The sequence below is a fragment of the Brienomyrus brachyistius genome, unplaced genomic scaffold, assembly GCF_023856365.1.
Source record: "Brienomyrus brachyistius isolate T26 unplaced genomic scaffold, BBRACH_0.4 scaffold69, whole genome shotgun sequence".
In the NCBI taxonomy this organism is placed as follows: domain Eukaryota; kingdom Metazoa; phylum Chordata; class Actinopteri; order Osteoglossiformes; family Mormyridae; genus Brienomyrus; species Brienomyrus brachyistius.
In genome coordinates, this window is record NW_026042344.1 from 772,813 (window position 1) to 789,527 (window position 16,715).

At 43.2% G+C, this 16,715-nt stretch overlaps 3 protein-coding genes across 8 annotated transcripts in view; 2 read left to right on the forward strand and 1 right to left on the reverse strand.

Annotated features, from left to right (window-relative positions):
- Positions 1 to 2,820, forward strand: part of LOC125725662 (collagen alpha-6(IV) chain-like) — an 85,927-nt gene extending 83,107 nt beyond the window's left edge. For all 3 annotated transcript variants that reach the window (XM_049002530.1, XM_049002529.1, XM_049002531.1), the window contains 2 exons: positions 1,333 to 1,619; positions 2,126 to 2,820. In XM_049002530.1, the coding sequence (XP_048858487.1) occupies positions 1,333 to 1,619; positions 2,126 to 2,386 (548 nt within the window). In that variant the 3' untranslated portion in view covers positions 2,387 to 2,820. The remainder of the gene's footprint in view (positions 1 to 1,332; positions 1,620 to 2,125) is intronic.
- A 747-nt stretch (positions 2,821 to 3,567) lies between these two features.
- atg4a (autophagy related 4A, cysteine peptidase) lies at positions 3,568 to 13,544 on the reverse strand. Of its 4 annotated transcripts, none has more exons than XM_049002544.1 (13): positions 13,484 to 13,544; positions 12,539 to 12,649; positions 12,211 to 12,282; positions 11,724 to 11,822; positions 11,139 to 11,240; positions 10,852 to 10,924; positions 10,634 to 10,713; positions 10,108 to 10,334; positions 8,515 to 8,593; positions 8,292 to 8,437; positions 7,905 to 7,961; positions 7,603 to 7,714; positions 3,568 to 4,625 (listed from the first exon to the last, which is right to left on the reverse strand). In XM_049002544.1, the coding sequence occupies exons 1-13, from the start codon at positions 13,491 to 13,493 to the stop codon at positions 4,561 to 4,563; spliced, it is 1,233 nt and encodes a 410-aa protein (XP_048858501.1). In that variant the 5' UTR covers positions 13,494 to 13,544; the 3' UTR covers positions 3,568 to 4,560. The 4 variants fall into 4 exon arrangements, with proteins under 4 accessions (XP_048858501.1, XP_048858502.1, XP_048858499.1 ...); XM_049002545.1 differs by lacking the exon at positions 13,484 to 13,544 and adding an exon at positions 13,347 to 13,455; XM_049002542.1 differs by lacking the exon at positions 13,484 to 13,544 and adding an exon at positions 13,270 to 13,369.
- Positions 13,545 to 13,638: 94 nt separating this feature from the next.
- LOC125725678 (ankyrin repeat domain-containing protein 46-like) lies at positions 13,639 to 16,497 on the forward strand. The gene is made up of 4 exons (XM_049002551.1): positions 13,639 to 13,772; positions 14,401 to 14,727; positions 15,192 to 15,350; positions 15,551 to 16,497. The coding sequence occupies exons 2-4, from the start codon at positions 14,417 to 14,419 to the stop codon at positions 15,774 to 15,776; spliced, it is 696 nt and encodes a 231-aa protein (XP_048858508.1). The 5' UTR covers positions 13,639 to 13,772; positions 14,401 to 14,416; the 3' UTR covers positions 15,777 to 16,497.
- Positions 16,498 to 16,715: the final 218 nt, after the last annotated feature.

Below are 16,715 nucleotides of genomic sequence, written 5' to 3' on the forward strand. Positions count from 1 at the left end.
AACACCACCTCCCTTTTTTCCTATACGATCCTTACGGAACAACGTGTAACCATCCATATTATATTCTTGTCCATCCTTTTCACTCAACCACGTTTCAGTTATTCCTGTAATATCATAAGAATCCGATGGGATAAAAGCCTCTAAATCATGAATTTTATTCCTAATACTTCTGGCGTTTAAATACAGACAACAAAGGGTAGGCCTATTACGGTGCCCACTTACAATATGATTATTTGGGGCTTTCCGTTTCCCCCCACTGACATAGTTAACTAACCTCCCTGCCCCCCCCAGTCCCTAGTTTAAACATTCCTCAACTACTCTACACATACGCCTCCCCAATACACTGGTTCCCCTCTGGTTCAGGTGCAACCCATCCGGCTTGAACAGGTCCCACCTGTTCCAGAAGGTCCTCCAATGCCCCATAAACCTAAACCCCTCTTTCCTACACCATCCTTTTAGCCCCGCATTTAATTTCCTTATCTCAGCTAACTTAGCCTGACTTGCACGTGGCACGGGGAGTATTTCGGAGAATACCACTGTGGACGTTCTGCTTCTAAGCTTATTGGCGACTTCTATAAATTTATCCTGCAGAACAGCCCTTCTACCCTTGCCTATGTCGTTGGTGCCAACATGCACCACGACAACTGGATCCACCCCAGCTGGGGCCAAAAGCTTATCCACACGATCTGGAAGGTCTCCTACCTGGGCACCAGGCAGGCAAGACACCGTACGGGACCCTCTATCACGCGTGCACACATAACTGTCTACTCCCCTAATAATGGAATCCCCCACTACCACAACCTCCCTCTTCCTGGGGGGAGGGGGCTCCTCAGGACCCAAGGGCCCACCTGCCTCCCCAGTCCGTTCCGGCTCTAAAGCTGGAAGAACCTGAAACCTGTTCGACACAGTCACCTCAGGTGATGCCGCCTCTGCAACGTGTGTACGCCCTTTCCTGCGTCTACGACCTACGGTCACCCAGCTCTCTCGACCTCTCTGCTCTTCATTCTCCCCCCTCCCGGCTAGTGGCGTACATACCTTCTCCCTAAAAGGCGTATTAACTTGCTCCTCTAACTCACTGTTGCATTGGATGAGAGCCAGTTGCTCCTCAAGGTCGCGAACCTTGACCATGAGCGAGTCCACTAGCTTACATCGCTCGCAGATGAAGTCCGACTGGACACTAACGTCCAGAAGGGCAAACATGTTGCAAACGCCACACTGAGCCGGCCCCATAATTAACTAACTCACTATGACCCCGTACTCCCAGCCCAGTAAATTTATAGTCAGACTGTCCCTTGAAGGCCCTTCACCCACCTCTGGTTCCTCCGTCACCAGGCCTCGCTGGGTCCTGCCTGCCCCACTTCAGCACCATCCCCTTCATCTACTGCAACATCCATGAGGTATGCCACTTCGCCAGCCGCAACGACAAGTCCTACTGGCTGTCCACAGCGGCACCCATCCCCATGATGCCTGTGTCAGACGGGCAGATCCCCAAGTACATCAGCCGCTGCTCTGTGTGCGAGGCCCCATCCCAGGCCGTGGCTGTCCACAGCCAGGACCACAGCATCCCACCCTGCCCTCAGGGCTGGAGAAGCCTCTGGATCGGCTACTCTTTCCTCATGGTGAGATGCTCGACAGTAGTGGTGGGTGGGTTGTCATCACACCATTGCATTATTCCCAGCTTTGAAGATCCTGAACATTACCTGCAAAATTTCCCAAAAATCTGAAAAACAAAGAAGCTTCTGTTCATTGAAATGAAGTCATCAGTATATTCATATTCCTCCGTTTTCATTTTTTTGTGATGGCAACATTGTACTTTGAGTTTAATTCTTTCTTGTTTTAATAAATAATTATGAGACATATCAGTGAACATGATTAATAGATACCAGCACTGAGATTTCAGCGTGGTTAAATGTAGTACAATGATTCCCAACCTGGTCCAAAGGGACCCCCAGCGGTCCAGGTTTTGCTCCCTCCCAGCTCCCTGCTAGTTGGTCCATATATTTGCTCCCTACACTGGGAGCTGGGAGGGAACAAAAATGTGGACTGTCCGGGGGGCCCCAAGAGCCCGACTGGGAAACAATGATGTAGCGCATCACCTCAGTCTCTAAATTTCTGTTTTCTTCAGCACACGGCAGCAGGAGCGGAGGGTGGTGGTCAGTCCCTGGTCTCGCCGGGGTCCTGCCTGGAGGACTTCCGTGCCACGCCCTTCATTGAGTGCAGTGGCGCTCGCGGGACCTGTTACTACTTCGCGAACAAGTACAGCTTCTGGCTGACGACTATCAAAGCAGAGATGCAGTTCGTCGAGGCCCCGACCCAGGAGACCCTGAAGGCTGAACAGATTCTCAGGCATGTCAGTCGCTGTCAGGTCTGCATGAAGATACTGTAGCCATGGCCACAGGAAGGCAGAGGAGCTGAGGAACCGATTGGGCATTCAACAGAAGACAAAGAACGCGAGTGAGCATTTGGGCCCTTCCGCTACAACATCCAGAGCGTGGCCACCTTGCTGGGCTTAAGACCATAATAGCCAGGCCTCAGTGTGCTGGTTCTTATCTACTGTTGGTCTTACCGTTAGTGATTCTAAATGCTTCTGTTTCTCATAGCCTGCCATCCTTCAGTTACCCAGGGCTACCTCGCCAAGGACACTAGAGCATTCTTGAACAAGCACTGAATTGTTTTATCTTTTTTATACAATTGTAATTTGAATAGATATTATACATTTTGATTTATTGCCTGACAAAAAAAATGTATTGATTGAACTGAAGCCAAAGTAATTTTTCTTGTCTTATTTCACTGAAACCTCCATTAAATTGGTCAATATGAGTGTTTTCCTGAAACGTTGGTTATTGGTTATGCTACAAGAAACCAGCACTTTGTAAACTATGAACTGTAACAAAGGTGGCAGCCCCCGCCCACCCCCTTCTTGTCTTACAGCCGGGCAGCTCAACAGGGTCACAGCTCATAATGAAGAGTCCTGAATTGCTGCCATCCTTTCTGCTTAATTCTGTAACACCCCAGGTTTTGGTTTTGGGGATATAAATGAAAATATTCAGCGTTCAGCCTAAACTGCCTTCAACAATGAATACTAAGCCTTTCTTTTTCGCAAAGCTGGACCAACGCAGATCAGACTGTATATTAAGACACTTCCAAAATACAGACCCTTGGTTTCTTCTCGTGATCTATCAGTAGGACCCATTGTTCTCACATTCTGTGGAACTAAGCTACTCGTGACCACTGTGGTGTATGTTGTGGAGCAGCCCCTTGCTGGTCTCTGTGAGCACACTGCCCTTTTCTCCTGCCTTTAAATGCCTTTTATTGTGCGCTATTTAGTATACTGCATCCCCTTGTTTACAATAGGGCCAGACATCATTGTGGCAGAATTCCAAGGGGAGCACCTCTGTAAACTCGTTGGTGAAAGAACAGATCATACTTGTGTTAATGTTTTTAATGTCATTAACATGCCTTTGCTGAACACATGCTTTAATTTCATTCAGTTGATATGTTTATATATAATTGTCTTTTTTTTTTTTTAATCATGCCACACCATATAAAAATAAATGCTAATTTCAATATGAGAAATGTTTCCTTTATGTGCTTGATTAGATTTCCAAATAATTTTGCCACAAGAACCTTTATTAGTAATGACATACATGCATTACTGCATTACATGATGCAAGTACAGCACCCCCAACTGGTGAAAAACTGCATCAGGGATGGTTCCAAATTTCAATATGTACTTAAATATTACTTAGATATTTAAATGTAGGAAAATGTCTGCTTTGATATCCTATGAGTGGAAGGGATGGTATATTTGCCCACAAGAAGGTGTTAATGTTCACAAATCCAAAACACCTTGGGCTCATTCCAGAATAATATACAGCAAAGGTTAAACACAAATGTCACTGTCATGGCCATTAAGTGACATTTGCCCACAAGTCAATCTGGTTTCTAAATATTTTTATTGACTAGCATATTTACAGAAGGGTTAGGGTAGATATGGTGTCACCCTTCCCTTAACTAGAAGAACCCCCTAATCTACCAAATTCAGGAACATATAAATATTTATTTTAAAATTAGGCACTTCAAAATACAAGTTCTTTTTTAACACTGAAACATCTGCATATTGGTCTCCTGGCAACAGGAGGTAGTGTATGTTTTGAGGTGATGGCTTCTCCAAAGATATGATCTCCACTCCTGTCTTCATCCAGACCCTCCCCTGGTCAAAGCAGGTAATGTACAGAACAGTCTCTCCACAACAGGTCATACACTGAAAAGTCTGAAGGCCTTTAAAAAGGCCCTCTTTTGAATAGGTGCTACTGTAGTCCTTGGCTTTGTCTGTGTACCACAGTGAAGGGACTTAGCTTGAGCCTGCTCGCCCTCCCCCCCGGCTGATTCTCCTTGTTGAGTCCATGCTTTTGCCGATTTACTTTTTTGCAATCTGGTAATCAGTTTTGTGCTTGGTTTCTGTGTAATCTGAGGCACTTCTACAGCTCAATAAACAGCTCCAAACCACGCCTGGAGGGGAGGGGCCAAATCCTTTGCCGGGTCAGGCACACTAGCTCTTCAGACATTAAGAATCTCAAACTCCTCCTCTGATTCAAACAGCTTGTCAATGGAATCGATGAACTCTGTTACAAACATAAAAAAACAGGATGTTTCTTTTAAAAATGACCTTTGGCATTTTGATTTGTACTGTGTTCCAATAGCATCATATCATCGCTGTACAATAATGTGTATCTCCAAAAATCTTATTTCAGGAGTGAGAAACATTTTCTCAAAGTACTTTACAAAATAAACCTAAAACAACATAATGAGACTCTTGGCCCCACAAACCAAAACCTACACAACAGCCAGTGACCAGTTTAATGTTTTAGATTAGTTTCTCACTTTATAATCAAAGTTAACATTGACGTTAGTTAGCTGTCTAGTAAGGCTATGATGGTACAAGTTTTTGTGTACTGTTGGTGATTTGAGAACATTTTGGTTTCCCAATAAATTTCACCAGCATTAGTTAGTTGTTAAGACCAAGACTGTCCATTGGCTCTGGTATAATGAACTCTACTGTATTGCTAGAGACACATCCAATGCACAAACTCATTTGAAACATCATCTGTGTGTGTGTGTGTGTGTGTGAGAGAGTGAGTGAGTGAGTGAGTGAGTGAGGCAAGGCAGAAACAGCCTCTGCAAGTTAGTTTCCCTGTGGCATTTAAGCCAAGAAAATGGTCTGCCAAGAAATTCAGACCAGGCTAAGAATAATTATGGCTACAGAGGTGATTACATATGTATAACTATACTCAGTAGTAGTGATAGAGAACAAAGGATTTTGACAGGATTTTGTTCATTATGATTGCTATGATGTCATTAAAAAAAATACATTTTTACAATGTGCAAATAAGAATCTCTTAGGTTTTATCTAAACATGTTTACCGACACATTGTCTTTGGTTTAAATTTGTTCCTAAATGTGTTTGATGGTGGTTTTACTAATAAACAATTCCAAAACAAATTTGGTTATCCCTGCTAACGAAATTGTATCGAACCATTAACTGATGTTTGTACCAAACCATGAACTTTGGGTACTGTTACACCCCTAAAATCATGAGTACAGATGTTAACTAGAACAAATACTACTTAGATTTCATACATCTTTTCAGTGGTTAATTCCATGTCGAATGCGATCACTAGACACAAGAATGGGTGCACTCCATCAACAGCAAGATGTCACAACCATCACAAAGTGAACATATACACTGCTCCAAAAAATTTAAGGAACACTTTTTAACCAGAGTATAGCATCAAGTCTATTAAACTTCTGGGATATTGATCAGGTCAGTTAAGAAGCAGAGGGGGTTGTTAATCAGTTTCAGCTACTTTGGTGTTAATGAAATTATCAACAGGTGCACTAGAGGGGCAACAATGAGACGACCCCCAAACCAGGAATGGTTTAACAGGTGGAGGCCACTGGAATTTTTCCCTCTTCATCTTTTCTGATGGTTTTTTCACTAGTTTTGCATTTGGTGACGGTCAGTGTCACTACTGGTAGCATGAGGCGATATCTGGACCCTACAGAGGTTGCACAGGTAGTCCAACTCCTCCAGGATGGTGCATCAAAACGTGCCATTGACAGAAGGTTTGCTGTGTCTCCAGCAGCAAAGTCTTAAGGGCATGAAGGAGATTCCAGGAAACAGGCAGTTACTCAAGGAGAGCTTGACAGGGCTGTAGAAAGTCCTTAACCCATCAGCAGGACCGGTATCTGCTCCTTTGTGCAAAGAGGAACACGATGAACACTGCTGGAGCCCTACAAAATGACCTCCAGCAGGCCACTTGTGTGAATGTTTCTGATTGTTTGGTCAGAGACAGACTTCATGAGGGTGGCTTGAGGGCCCAACATCCTCTAGTAGGCCCTGTGCTCACTGCCCAGCACCATGGAGCTCGATTGGCATTTGCCATAGAATACCAGAATTTGCAGGTCTACCACTGGTACCCTGTGCTTTTCACATATGAGAGCAGGTTCACCCTGAGCACATGTGACAGACGTGAAAGGGTCTGGAGAAGCCATGGAGAACGTTATGCTGCCTGTAGAATTGTTCAGTATGACCGGTTTGGTGGTGGATCAGTGATGGTCTGGGGAGGCATATCCATGGAGGGACACACAGACCTCTACAGGCTAGACAACGGCACCCTGACTGCCATTAGGTATTAGGATGAAATCTTTGAACCCATTGTCAGACCCTACGCTGGTGCAGTGGGTCCTGGGTTCCTCCTGGTGTACGACAATGTCCGGCCTCATGTGGCAAGAGTATGTAGGCGGTTCCTGGAGGATGAAGGAATTGATACCATTGACTGCCCCCCAAGCTCGCCTGACCTAAATCCAATAGAACATCTCTGGGACATTATGTTTCGTCCATCCGATGCCACCAGGTTGCACCTCAGACTGTTCAGAAGCTCAGTGATACCCTGGTCCAGATCTGAGAGGAGATCCCCCAGGACACCGTCCGTGGTCTCATTAGGACCATGCCCCGACATTGTCAGGTATGCATACAAGCACGTGGGAGCCATACAAAACTATTGAGTACGATTTTTAGTTGCTGCAATGAAATTTCAGCAAAATGGACTAGCCTGCTGCATCATTTTTCACTTTGATTTTCGTCTTTGAATTCAGCCCTCTGTAGGTTGATAATTTCATTTTCATCAAACGATGTGGCATCCTTTCGTTCCTAACACATTACACCCAGTCTACATCAGTATAGATATCCAGCATGATTTTTTTTTCCCCATTGAGATCTCATGTGTTTTCAAAGTGTTCCTTTAATTTTTTTGAGCAGTGTAGTTTTAACTGGATGCTGACTATATGTGAACTGGTCATGAGGGCAGCAGTCAGTGGAAGATGGTGACAAAGAACTGTACTCAATATGTTGTTTCCAAACCTTTCCTAAGCAAAGGATAAATTTTAAAGTCTGTCTTCATTAACCAGTCACTGGTGTGTACTTGTTGCTAGGAAACCACCAAAATCAAAGGAAACAATAATTTTGGTAGTTTGGTCTCATTGTGGGGCAACACTAGGCTGATAGCTTTAAAGGGAAATGTGTGGCATTATGGGACCGACCTGCTCCTGTGGTCTGGACTTCAGGTTTGGTGGGAGGGATAAAGGGTGGCCAGTGGGGGGGGTGCTTCTCCACCAGCTCAAACATTCGTCGATGACTTTTCTTCAAGATCTCCTACCCAAGCAGGGAAACAACAGGAACGTGGATAAACTGTCGTGATGTAATGTTAATAATCTGTGCTTTTCCAATAACTTGTATTGTCCGGATAATGCAAAATTCAGTTCTGTGATTTTGCTAATCTGTAGTGCTAAACTGCATATTTATCTAAAAATTATGCATGTGTCAAACACCGATCACTTCCTACCTGCTGAACCAAATCACACCAGCTGTCAAAGTCCACTTCAGTTTTACAGAAAAATCCCTGAGAGTGACAAAAATTAAAATTACCCCAATATTCCAAGTCATTTTTGCCTTATTTCTGTGGATTGTGTTTCAATTGTTATCTGTACATTAACAAAACAATAAACAAAACGACAATAAAAACTGTTTTTGGTAAAAACAGCTACCAGAGAACTTCAGTAAATTTCCTACTCAGTCCTCTCTCTTTTTGAGCAGATCTGCCTCAAGACACTTCAAAAAATTGGTTTATGTGGTTAAAATTCGATTTCAGATTTGAGATGCCATTAGCCCACACCCATTATATTCTAAACAGATGAAGGCCTCTGCCTTGGCGACACCCCGAAAGTCTTACCAGTGCCACCGAGGGGTCCAGGTTCATGGCCTTCATGCGGTGCGGGCTCCTCTGGCAGTGGTAGCTCTGGTCATCCACAGGTCCACCAGCCTCGGGATCCACAGCTGCCTGCGTAGTGTGAGGGTCCAGGTATATCAACTCATCTCCTGGGGGAGGGGGATAAATTAGTTGACATGGAGACACACAGGTTCGCAGAGAGCTGCTGAAAGCATCATGAGCTCACCTGTGAATCCAATGAAGTAGTAGGCAAGGTTCGGCTTGCCTCCCAACACCCCCAGAGACTGCGGCATACGGAAGCACTCCTGAAAAACGCCTCAATCATTCATTTTCTAATTTTAATAGACTGAAACCGAATCGCTTCATACTAGGGCTCTGCACAGCATCACATTGTGATATTCAATTCAATTGAATTTTATTTATATAGTGCTATTAACAGTCATTCTTACAAAGCACTTTACATTTAACCGGCCAGAACCCCACCAAGCAAGCCTGAGGCAACAGTGGCAAGGAAAAACTCCCTCTAGCAGAAAGAAACCTTGAGAGGAACCTAGACTTGGAAGGGGACCCCAAATAATTGTGATTTGTGCGCATGTGGAGCAATCACCAGGGATTTAGATAACGGGTATAAACATTTGTCCGGACACTGGCTTTTCGGTACTATACAGACATTTATTTACAGCCACAATTTGGTAAACAGATTAGTAGTATGCCGAAAATATTCACGAAAGGCATATTGTGATGCCCAAAGCTGTATAAATCTGTTTTTCTGTAAATCTGAATGATATTTAAACATAAGGATATGTCGAATATAGACTGTAAACTGCAAAAAGTTGTCTTTTTACCATGTTTATCCACAATATCTCCTCTTTTTAAAGATGAGGTGGCTGCTGAGCTGTCCCTTACGTCACTGCCACTTCAGTGCTTATAAATCGCTTCATGATTTACAAAAACAATAGTATGTGGTGAGCTCTGCTAACCAAATTTAATAAACATAAGGATACACTGCATTTATACAGACTGCTAACTTTTGGACATCACACTCTGTCTCTATTGTTTTAGGACTACTACTAAACTGCTCATCAAATCAAGGACTAGGTAAATGTCTGTAAAGTATCGAAAAGCTGGTGTTCAGACAAAATTTGCACCCATTATCTAAAGCGCTGTAATCACATTACAACTGTAATGAATATGTGTCCAAAGGATAAGACGCCTCCTGCTCCATTAGATCCCAGTCGGTAGCTTCTCAGGCTCGATCCACTCCATCAGATCCCAGTCGGTAGCTTCTCAGGCTCGATCCACTCCATCAGATCCCAGTCGGTAGCTTCTCAGGCTCGATCCTCTCCATCGGATCCCAGTCGGCGGCTTCTCAGACTCGATCCACTCCGTCGGATCCCAGTCGGCGGCTTCTCAGACTCGATCCACTCCGTCGGATCCCAGTCTGTGGCTTCTCAGACTCGATCCACTCCGTCAGATCCCAGTCGGTAGCTTCTCAGGCTCGATCCGCTCCGTCGGATCCCAATCTGCGGCTTCTCAGACTCGATCCACTCCATCAGATCCCAGTCTGCGGCTTCTCAGGATCAATCTGCTCTATCAGATCCCAGTTGGTGGCTTCTCTGGCTTTATGCCAGTTAGCTGCTGTTTCAGCCCCCCTGAACTTCAGATAGTCACCCAAACTTATGTGCATGCTCTATTCCAGCCCCAAGAGACCAAATAACCAAATATGTATCTCTACAGGTTTTGCACTCTGTTTACAACTTGCTTTTTTATTTTCAAACTGCCATGTTACCAACAAGCAGAATCATTACATGTACTGTACCTTGAGGGCCTGGATGTACACAGGGTTTATATGGTTGATTCCCATTCGCAGAGGTATGATCAGCAACAGGGGTCGCCATTCAGGGCATGTGTGCAGGCAGGACTCCACAGCAATACCCTGCGACTGGGAACAGCCCTGCTCCAACAAGTTTCCCCTCTCCGGCGGCTGTCCCCAACCACCTGCACCAGGCCTGAGTGTGCTCCGGCCTGTCTGCCGGCACAGCTTTTCTGGGGAACAAGGGAGAGATGTGGAGTCCTGAACTGGGTTCAAAACACCTTTCCACAGTCACATTTGCCTATGTTCGTAAAATGTTCTGATAATACACCGATCGTGCGTCAGCTGTGATGTCCTGAACATGTGCAACAATCACAACTCTGAGCCCTAGGAATCACATGACAGCCAGTCACATGACTCCCTGCTGTGATATACCACCATACCACTGATTCAACTGGCCAAGAACGTCATACTGCCGTTTTAAAATAACACCAACAGCTAAAGAGCAAAATAAAAAAAGATGGACACTCACTGATATCCTCGATCACCACTGTGTTGTCCATTGACACATACACAGCTAATGAGTTCCAGTCATCAAACAGTGCCAGCTTCCTTAGGGGCAAGTAGAGGAAGGACAGCATTGGTGAGCAGAAAACCAGCCAGCTGGGGCATAAAGTCACACCAAGCCATCCCACCTCCCCATCCCCTCAATCACAGCCAGATTCAAATGCGTCTGAAGACAATGCTTACTTGAGCACTTGTGCAACAGTGTTGGGGCCGTACCATTCTCCAATCATCTTGCCCTCCCCCACTCCCATCTGAGCTGTATGGAGATAGAAAGAGCCTCGTTCATTAAGAGGCTTGTCAAACTGATGGATGCTCACACCACAACGCACAGACGCATTGGGATATTATTGAAACACGTTTGGCCTTAATAGTACGTAGCACACAAACAAGGCAAGCACTTCCCTGACACCGTCAGAGTAAACATCGGATCGATGCGCCAGTGCTCAGTATGGAGCAGCTTCATCACGCACCCATCTGGTGAATGGAGTAGCAGCTATCTTTTTTATCCAGGAAGCAGTGCAGGATTTGCTGGTACTCCCGAGGGGGGCTGCAGTCCTTCTCCCAGCGCCAATCTGTGAGGTGGCAAAACAGGTGTCAGGAACCTCGTTCCCAACCAGGGAGCTTAACCTTGTTTCACCTAATCGCTGAATTTTTCAGTATCACTATTCACACTGTATACCTGCTTTTTTTAAGCCGGGATAGAATATGAACTAGACAGTAGGGCTGAGCAATTAATCAAATTCAACTTGCTAATTACAATGATGATTTTGCCTTCCAACAATTATTTGGAGAAAAAAAAAAAGACATGAAATTATCATGCCGCATTTCTACATGCCGCATATCGTGCTACCACATGTACCTCAGCCAGAACATAGTTTTCTAAGTATTTCCTGCTAGCAATAATATCGCTTTACTGAAGTGTGTTTCGTAAAAGAAGAAATATAGGTATTCCACTGCATTCCTTCTCTCTCCCCTTCCATTATATTTCTTAAGAGAGGATGCATTTTTCACTGAGAAAAGCAAATGGCTTCAATGAAACACAGGCCAGCTCTCACCTCTGCCCAGGTGCCAGCAGACCAAGGCCTGGGCCAGAAGCATCTGCCCACAGCGAAGCATGCATCCCCACCCAGCATCTGACGAGGGGCCTGTTCCACCTGGAGGACACAGTGTCATACTTAATGATTGATTTCACCCAAGACAATGCGACATCTGGGCAATTTAAGTTAAATATAAACACAGACCAATTAACTGGATCGGTGGCCAAAAATGTTTTCTGCTCAGCATTACAGGAGAAGCCTTGTCTTTAAGAACTAAGAAAATTGTTATTTAATATTGTGCATTTGTACAAGTATCTTACAAGCAAGTGCTTCACAAAAAATTTCCAGTGGTTACCAAAACTCAGGAAAAATTTATTTGCTTATATAGGAAAAACTCTCTCACTAAGGAACATGATTGAGCATTAATGTATGTACATTCTCAGATGTTATGTCACACACACATTACAGCAGTACCTGCCTGTCAGCACCCTGGCCCAATACTTACCGATAGGGGAGAATTTTCTTCTGTAAGTAAACCATAGCCGTGAACGGATGTCTGACAGCAGTTCTGGTTTTTCTGTGAAAACATTTTAGTGAAGGATGTAAATTAAAAGCAAGAACTAACACTCACAAGTGTTATTTTGACCTGCTGACTAAAATTCCCTTGTAGCCGGATCTCCCATTTGATCCAGTCTTGCTTTTACTGCTAATCTGATACCAGTACTTCAAGCAATTCAGTATTATTAATACCCTCGTTAGTGCAAAGTGGGTAATGTATAACGCATGAACAGCCACCCACCCTTGTTTTAGATGGCTCTTTTAAAGCAACATACCTGTTTTGATACTGTACCGCTCGCCTAGTATCCATACAGGCTCATCTGTGTCAGGCAAATCTTCTAGTAGTTCAGTGAACACATTGATCTGATTTTCATACTTGGCTAAAACTAGAAGAGTTACAAAAGATGAATGTTAGGAAAACTAATGTAACCATGTAAAGTAGGGTTGGTTCCTAAATATTTTTGGTTTTACAACAACAAAACAAATTCTCTGAAACAGGGAAGACTAATTTCCCTTTACATGCTACTTTCTACACTAGTAAAAGATGTAAGAGATGACGTTCCGTCTCGTATTACGTTTCACTGTCAAGAAAAACGAAATATTATTTTCTATTTTTGTAGAGTACTCACACTGATTATAACAAAGGCTAAACTTAGTTCAACTGAAACTTCTGCATACTTAAGTGAATACTAATTACAGATGAAATGACTCGAGGCCCTAAATTTATTTCACATATTTTAAGTTTAAAATATTCACTTCTAATCATCAGAAAGTTCCCCGCAGGTTTTGAAATGACGACGAGCTGCATCGCTGAAACAGACGAGTCTCGAATCTTCGCCGGCAAAATGGGCTGCTAAAGGTAATTAGCAGTTAAGCTAATATACCACCAACTAATGATCAACAGGCATGCTAATATTATTCACCAGCTTGCTTGTTATTTGGTGTGATCGGTAGCTAGCGGCCGGTTTCGTCGTGTCGGTAGAGCGGAGTTATTCAGTTGCTTTACCGCAGTTGGTTTGACGGGCCGGGAAAGGAAACAATGCAGAAAACTTGCAACTCAAGAACATAGTTTTCCAGACGGACCTTAAACTCTGTGGTTGGTGTCCCAGGGTAAATCACCGAAAATACCGACACTTGGTGACTACGAATATCTGCTAAAGTTATACCCATTGGTAAATAAAACCTAATTTTAATTATAATATTTCCTCAGCTTTTCCTACCTGCCTCCATCCTCCGACTGTCACCGGGGTTTAAAAGCGGAGGATACAAACATAGCGCGCTGCCTTGTGGGAAGTGTTGTGTGAAATCTGCTGCTGACGCGCCTCTTACAGGAACTATAAACTACAATTACAGCAATGCATATCAAACCGGTCAGCGGGTTTGCCAAAGACCAAAACATTGCATGGAATTATGGATATTGAATGCACTTCTTGTAGTAAAATTTGTCGTACTGCTTCGTTGTCCGTAGTTCTCTGCTTCTCCGAAGAGCATTCCTGGTTCAAGGAGGAGGTAAAGATTCGTAAACCGTCCTAGTGTGATACAATGGAAATATATAACAAAATAAACATTTTTCGTTTATAGAAAATATTCATAGCATTTACGTAGTGACTGTAATGTTATCAACACATCATATCGTATTGGATAGCTAACTTGCTTGCTTCCCGTTCTAGCATGGTTTCCAGTGAACTTGCGCTCGAGTCATTATTGCACATTATTCATTGTACGATAATTGCCTGACTTATTTAAGCATTCATCGCAATCCATTATATTAAAATATATATCACTAAGATTATTAGCTACGTCGTTTTACATGCCCGCAGGAGGAGCATGTGTTTTATGATGTTTCGATTTGCTGTGTACGGTGTATATCGTATAACATTGGCCGATGCAGTTTTCATTGTTCAGATGACAAATATCCAGTATTGGTGTAGTGGATGACATCACCTAGTTTTTTTGTGCAGTTTTACACCTTATATGACTTAGCCTGCTAAATAATTCCACATTTAATGTTATCCGTGCCAGTAAAATTTTTGGGGACATATACAGTTTACTTGTATTCATTCGTCTTTTGTCCCTCTTATCCAGTAAAGGGTCACAGTACCAAACCGGTTCTTTGAAATTACAATTTCTCTGTCAGTGTCTTATGTTTAGGCATGGCATATATCTTCATGAACGACTCAACACAAACCACAGCACCCCTGCTACAAGCATGCACTGATGGAGACCTGAATCATGCCAGATGCCTACTGGAGAGCGGGTGTGACCCGAACGTCCGTGACAGCCGGGGTCGCACCGCCATCCACCTAGCCTCTGCCCGTGGCTGTGTAGGGCTCTGTCGCCTCCTACACAAGTTTGGCGCCGACCTGCAGGCCACAGACAACCAGGGCAACACGGCACTACACCTGTGTGGCCATGTGGACATCATACGCTTCTTGGTGTCTAGTGGCCTCAAGGCAGACATTTGGTAAGTATGGACCGAAGTTTCTAATGTAGAACTGAATGTGCACCTTTACTACCTTTTAAAGATTTCATTACTACAGTAGTGTTTTATACAGTTCAGGCATATTTGGGTGATTCCAGTGTATTTCCCATTTGCTAGAGTATTTTAAAAAATTGACCTCATTTAGTACTAGGGTTAAAGGAAATATATTGGTATTTTTGTACAATAGGGCTGCATCTCACTTCTCACTTCTCAGCACTGCTTTGTGTCTGACACAACTTGTGGCAACACCACCAAGCTATTTGAAACACTATTGGTAGATAATAACAAGTTCTACAGGGCTGTAGTTTATTTCAGGTAATTCCTCTCTATTTTTTAAAAATAAATATCTCAGTATTACTTGCAGAAATTTCTGATATCGCGTTGTGATGTTATGAAGCCCTAGTGTAAAATGTTAAAATATATCAATTGATATGTGTTTTTGCCAGTAACCATAATGGAGCAACACCCTTAGTGCTGGCAAAAAGGCGAGGGGTGAACCGGAACTCCCTCTCTCTGCTGGAGTACCTAGAGGAGCGGGAGCTGAAGGGCTTCAATTGTGCAGGGGCCTTAAAGATGGACCCTGCGGGGCTGCCGGAGAATGACAGGTGAGAGAGAGGTATGCCTGGGGGATCGCTGTGGTCAGGGATTCGGAGTGCAGATGAAATGAGCAGCTTTCTTGGCCACATTTTGCATTGTTGAGTATGTCTTTTATGAATTAGCTGCCTTTGAGGTATTTTAGGATGCTGAATGGTCAAAGAGACCTTTTCCATTTGTTACCCCCCCCCCCCCCCCCATGTTTCCTCAGTTTGATGGAGAGCCACACCCTTCTGTATACCAGCCAGCACAGTGGCAAAGGATTGTTCTTCAGCTTCCATACCACCTGGCATGACTTTGTTGAGGACCTGGGATTCTGGCGGGTGCTGATGCTGATGTTAGTCATAGCCCTTCTGTCGCTAGGCATAGCATATTATGTCAGTGGAGCCATGCCGTTCACAGCCAATCAGCCAGAGCTAGTAGAAAAAAGGGGCTGACCAAAGGGCAAAACACACAGTGATTAGTTAAACCAGATATTGACTGACAGTGCATGGTACATCATCCCATTACTCAGCTTCATTTCATTTCATCACAACAGAATAATTGTGCCTGTGGGGATGTCCTAGTGGGGCATCCATTGAGGATTTTAAATTTCATTTTTCATAATTTTTTTAAGTTCCTCTATTTTAACTAATTTCTTATTGTTGTATTGAATGATTAGCACCTAATGGATAGATTTCATTATTGACACCTTTAGCATATGTAGCTTTTCTAATAATCGTCATTTATAAATATATCCAATTATTGCTGCATGTACAGATAAAAAGATCAGTAACACTGCTTTTTTAATCGCCAATCAGCTTTAGATGAAATTGTAAAAAAAAAAAATGGAAGGAATTTGTATATACTGAAACATTAATATAGACCCTAGTGTTTTTTATTTTTTTGCTAGAGAAAGTTAGAGAGAAACTGCATTACTTTCTCATTTCAACAAAAAATTGTGCGTTTATGTCTGAAAAATAGAAATTTGTGCTGGCTGCTTAGTGATTCTCTAGGTTTCAGTAAACTGCTAATATCAATAAAGCTAAGAGCTCTAGACCAAAATGTTGCTTTGACACATTCTACTGTTTCCTAGTTTTTTTTAATACTTCATCTTCTACGTTATATTGTTATAGTGTTTATATTTCATTACTTTAAAATAAATACTTTTAATTATTTTTTTATTGTACATAATTCATTTTATGCATACACCTGGTTTAAAGTTATATGATATGCTTCATGAGAATCTGTTGGATAAGTTGATGGTCATCTCTGGCATTAGAAAGTTGCTTCTGCCCTTTACCCATCTCATTTCTGGTCGTTCCCAGTGTCTCCTGCATCACCTTATTCTTGTGTCCAGGTGTCTTATAAATTTTGAACCTTGAAGCATACTGATG